Source organism: Saprolegnia diclina (genome assembly GCF_000281045.1).
Source record: "Saprolegnia diclina VS20 unplaced genomic scaffold supercont1.2, whole genome shotgun sequence".
In the NCBI taxonomy this organism is placed as follows: Eukaryota; Oomycota; class Saprolegniomycetes; order Saprolegniales; family Saprolegniaceae; genus Saprolegnia; species Saprolegnia diclina.
In genome coordinates, this window is record NW_008246069.1 from 440,369 (window position 1) to 444,665 (window position 4,297).

General features: G+C 58.6%; 2 protein-coding genes across 2 annotated transcripts in view; both read left to right on the forward strand.

The window, feature by feature from the left end:
• The first annotated feature begins 187 nt into the window (after positions 1 to 187).
• Positions 188 to 1,846, forward strand: SDRG_00757 (hypothetical protein). The gene is made up of 6 exons (XM_008606249.1): positions 188 to 279; positions 329 to 832; positions 883 to 1,277; positions 1,325 to 1,426; positions 1,476 to 1,616; positions 1,667 to 1,846. The coding sequence occupies exons 1-6, from the start codon at positions 243 to 245 to the stop codon at positions 1,775 to 1,777; spliced, it is 1,290 nt and encodes a 429-aa protein (XP_008604471.1). The 5' UTR covers positions 188 to 242; the 3' UTR covers positions 1,778 to 1,846.
• Positions 1,847 to 1,914: 68 nt separating this feature from the next.
• Positions 1,915 to 4,297, forward strand: part of SDRG_00758 (hypothetical protein) — a gene marked incomplete at its 5' end in the record, with an annotated part of 4,811 nt that continues 2,428 nt past the window's right edge. The window contains 8 exons of the mRNA XM_008606250.1: positions 1,915 to 1,981; positions 2,026 to 2,203; positions 2,251 to 2,318; positions 2,364 to 3,003; positions 3,090 to 3,328; positions 3,371 to 3,547; positions 3,598 to 3,956; positions 4,007 to 4,215. Coding sequence (XP_008604472.1) covers positions 1,915 to 1,981; positions 2,026 to 2,203; positions 2,251 to 2,318; positions 2,364 to 3,003; positions 3,090 to 3,328; positions 3,371 to 3,547; positions 3,598 to 3,956; positions 4,007 to 4,215 — 1,937 coding nt within the window. The remainder of the gene's footprint in view (positions 1,982 to 2,025; positions 2,204 to 2,250; positions 2,319 to 2,363; positions 3,004 to 3,089; positions 3,329 to 3,370; positions 3,548 to 3,597; positions 3,957 to 4,006; positions 4,216 to 4,297) is intronic.

Here is a 4,297-nt window from a genome sequence, read left to right on the forward strand (position 1 = left end):
TACATCATGTCGTCAGCCCATCCAACCGAAAGGAGGGATCAAAAGTGCACTGTCGAGTCAAAGCGACGAGGATATGGCGTAAATAAACACTATTTAAAGGTGTGTAAAATGCCATTTCCCACGTCTGTTTCTGGGTTATCCGGAGCGGGTTGCCGTTTGAAAAGAAACGTTCATTAATCTTTTTTCCGCCTCAAGCACCCGAGCTTCTTCCTGCCCTCCCGGCCCCATCGCTTCCTCACATCATGTCGGCCTCCCGACGCAACTCCAAGGACTCTGCCCGTACGTCCATGATGCGCATGGGGGTAGACGCCTCATGGAGATGATGTAGGCCAAGAAGACCCCGAGACGGCCGCGATGGCGGACGTTGCGGCCAACCCGACGGCCGGCGCGCTGTCGTTCGCCGACCTGTCCTTGAACGGCGCCGCGTCAAGCGCATCTGCCGAGAAGGTTGAAGTCGTCAAGGCCCGCACCAAGAGCCGCGAGCTCTCCAAGAAGATGGGCGGTGGCAAGAAGGGCCTGTGGGGCAAGCCGGAAGACCTCATTACCTCGGCGCCGATCGACCACGACGACCCCAACTACGATAGCGAAGAAGAGTCGGACAACGTCGTCTTGGTCACGTCGCCGCGTAACCCGCATGCGGCCCCGCCGCTCTCGCCCCGCACGCGCAGCCTCTCGAAAATTGCGCTTGTCGACGGCAACCCGCGTGCGTTTGGCAACGCGTCCGTACCCGCGGACGTCAAGAAGGAGATTGAAGAAATCGTCTCCGAGTACTTTGTCAGTGGCGAAGTCGAAGAAGTCCAGCACCGTATCAAGGAGCTTGCCAAGAAGACGAGTACGTGCTGGAATCTTGCTGGACACGGATATTGACGCATGCTTGTCTAGGCGAGCCGTACAACTATGAGCTTGTCAAGCGTGCGATCACCATGTCGATGGACAAGCACGAGAAGGAGCGCGAGAGCGTGTCCCGCCTTCTCTCGGAGCTCTACCTCAACGGCTTGAGCCCGCTTGAGATCTCCCAGGGCTTCCGCCGTGTCCTCATTGTGGCCGACGATTTGGCGCTCGACATTCCGAGTGCGATCAACATGCTCTCGATCTTTGCTGCGCGTGCGGTCGTCGACGAGATCGTGCCGCCCAAGTTCCTCGAAGATGCTTTCTTGGTCAAGAACGCCGAGCCCGTCGTCGCTGAAGCCATCAAGAAGCTCAGCATCAAGCACGGTACCGTCCGCATGGAGAAGGGCTGGGGCCCTGGCGATGGCCGCCCGGTCGAAGAGCTCAAGGTATTGCATCCGCCATGCAACTACAATCCTCTCACGACGCGGAGTAGGTTGCCATCGATCAATTGACCAAGGAGTACCTTCTGTCGCGCGACTTGGGCGAAGCCGCGGCGTGCGTTCGCGAGCTGAACGTCGAGCACTTCCACCACGAGGTAGCTATCGCTTCCTATTGCATGGTAATCATGTATCCTTGGACGCTAGGTTGTCAAGCGCGGTATCATCAACTCGTTTGATGACGGCGCGGACGCGTGCCACGCCATGAGCTCGCTCTTGGCCTTCTTGGTCAGCCAGGACGTGGTGTCGTCGATCCAGATCCTCAAGGGCTTTGAGCGCGTCAAGCTCGTACGCGCCCCATGACACGAGAACCCGTCGACTCAACATGCCATGCGTAGGCGCTGCCCGATATCAAGCTCGACGTGCCGGCCGCCGAAGGCCTCTTTACGACCATTGTCGGGCGCGCCACCTCGGACGGGATCCTCCCTTCGACCTTTGCGGCCAAGTAGTCGTAGCACACCTCGTACTAGCCATTCCTCTGTATTTCCCAATCACCAACCACCACCTCTTCTGTCAAATCCCTTGTGCCATGTACACATTGTCGTGTGGAAACGAATGAAACGCTGGTGGAGAGTGGCAGTGTAACGGATGCTGCATGGAACGCCGGGCCGGGAGCGGCCCAAGGACAGCAAGTATGGGCTCTCGTGGTACAAGTACGTCCACGCAGTCGCCACGTCGAGGCTCACGCTCGCTGTAGAAATACATTTGAGACCGAAGGGCTCTCGATCAACGACAAGGGCGAGATCACAGCGCTGCCGCCAACGCCCGACGCGGCCGATGCGACCGACGCCAGCGCCACAGTCCTCGCGCGCCACCCGCTCGTGTCGACGCCGCTGCGCCCGCGCCAGCATGCAGCTTCATGGACGCGCCGCCAGGTCCTCTTGCTCGACGTGGATACGTGCATGTTCTCATGCGTTAGCAGGAGAAGAAGCTTGAACCTCTGGGTACGCGCCCGGCGTTCAAGACGAGTGCGCCCACCAAGCTCCTGGGGTACGACACAGCCTCGAGCCAAAGTCGACCTGAGCTTCTCCGTAGACGCATGAGCTGGGACCCGGACGTGCTCGAAATCCGCGAGGCGAATCGGCGCGGCCACGAGCCGTTGCCGCCCGAGATCGCAAAGCTGCAAGCCGACAGCCTCGAGAGTCGACCGACGTCCCAGCCTGTGCGCGAAATCCTCAAGCAGTCGGCGCTGCCGTACCAACCGCGCGCCGGATCGGTTGCCAAGTTTACAAACCTAGCGCGCCAAAGCACGTTCATCGACCGGTCCGTCGATCGGCTCGTCGCGTCGCCGCGCGTCACGATGAACGATGACGACGCCGAGGACCTGCTCGAGGCGCTCGAGTCGCCGGCCCCGCCGACGCTCAAGTCGTCGCCGTCGTTTGGCCTCTCGCGCGTCAACCAGAAAAAGTACTTTGGCGCACCGGCGCGCCAGACGTTTTACGCCGACTACCGCGAACTCGCGGCCAAGCAGCAGCTCTACGCGATACCATTGGGCTCCAGTACGGTTGTCGACGCCATTGGTCGAGGCGAGACGACGGACGACGATGACGACGGCAGCGTCAACATTGCGTCACCGAGAACGCACTGCTTGACGCGCAGCATCATGGCGGGGCGCCCCGCGATTCCGCTCGTGATTCGCAAAAACACCACCAACGTTTTCGACTTTTCGTACCAGGTAATGCATGGGTGCTGTCACAAGACAATATTGTCTTGTGGACTCAATATTCGCACGAAACGCTCATTAACGCATGCCAACTCTAGTCGCTGGGCGACGCGTACATGGAGCAGTTTGCCGAGTGCGTGGGGAGCCTTCCGTTTCTCGAAGAAATCAACGTCCGCGACAACCGGCTCAGTGACAAGGGCCTCCACCGTCTCTTGACCGCTGTCCACCAGCACCTCCGACTGCGCAAGCTCGACATTTCCGAAAATACCATTGGGGCCGACGCCGCTAAGATCTTGCGCGTCATGATTGCGTCACCGACCTGCACGCTACAGCATCTGTAGCGCCATTGCGATAGTTTAGGGCTTATATCGAGGGGTAGGGTCATGGCGAAAGCCGACATTGACGACTTTGAGTGCGCCGCCTTTATGAGCGCGTTTGAGAAGAACGCGAGCGTCGAAGAACTCGTGATGCCCCGGAATCGCATCGGCGAGGCCGAGCAGCTCAACGTCGTCAAGCCTGAGATCACCACCGGCGGCGAAGCCATTGCCTCCATGCTGTACGTTTTGTCGGTACAAACATGACACGGTTTTGTACATGGCGACGTAGGTACGTCAACGAGAAACTCACCAAGCTCGACTTGAGCTGGAATTTACTACGACTCGAGTCGGGCGTGACGCTGGCCCACTCACTCGAGTACAACCGCAATCTGCTCGAACTGCATCTGGCGTACAATGCGTGCGGCGACGCGGGCGCCATGACGTTTGGCCACGTTCTCTCGCTCAATACGACGCTGCGGGTGCTGGACCTGAGCTACAACAACGTGGGCTGTCGCGGCGCGCTCGTACTGGCGAGTGCGGCGAGTAACACCAAGTCGCTTCGGTTGCTGCTCCTCAACGGCAACAACATTGGCAAGGAAGGCGGCCGCGCCATCATGTTTGCCATGTGCAACAACAAGAGCGACCACGGTCTCTTGTGTTTGAGATCGAGCGAAAGTGAATCTCAAATTTGTTTGTAGGCATTGACATTGAGATTGCCGGCTGCAACCTCGCGTCGACGGGCAAAGCCGAAAAGGCCATGTTTGACCCGACCAATCCCGCTGGCGAGTACAACCTCGACCTCTCCGAGCCGTTTGACCAAATGATCGCCAACGAGCTCCTGCGACTCGCCACATACAAGAAAGGCTGCCGCTTTGAGAAACTCAAGCACCACTCGCGCGTCGAGCGAGTGAAAAACAAAGGTCTCTATCTATCTATCTATCTATCTATCTATCTATCTATCTATCTATCTATCTATCTATCTATCTATC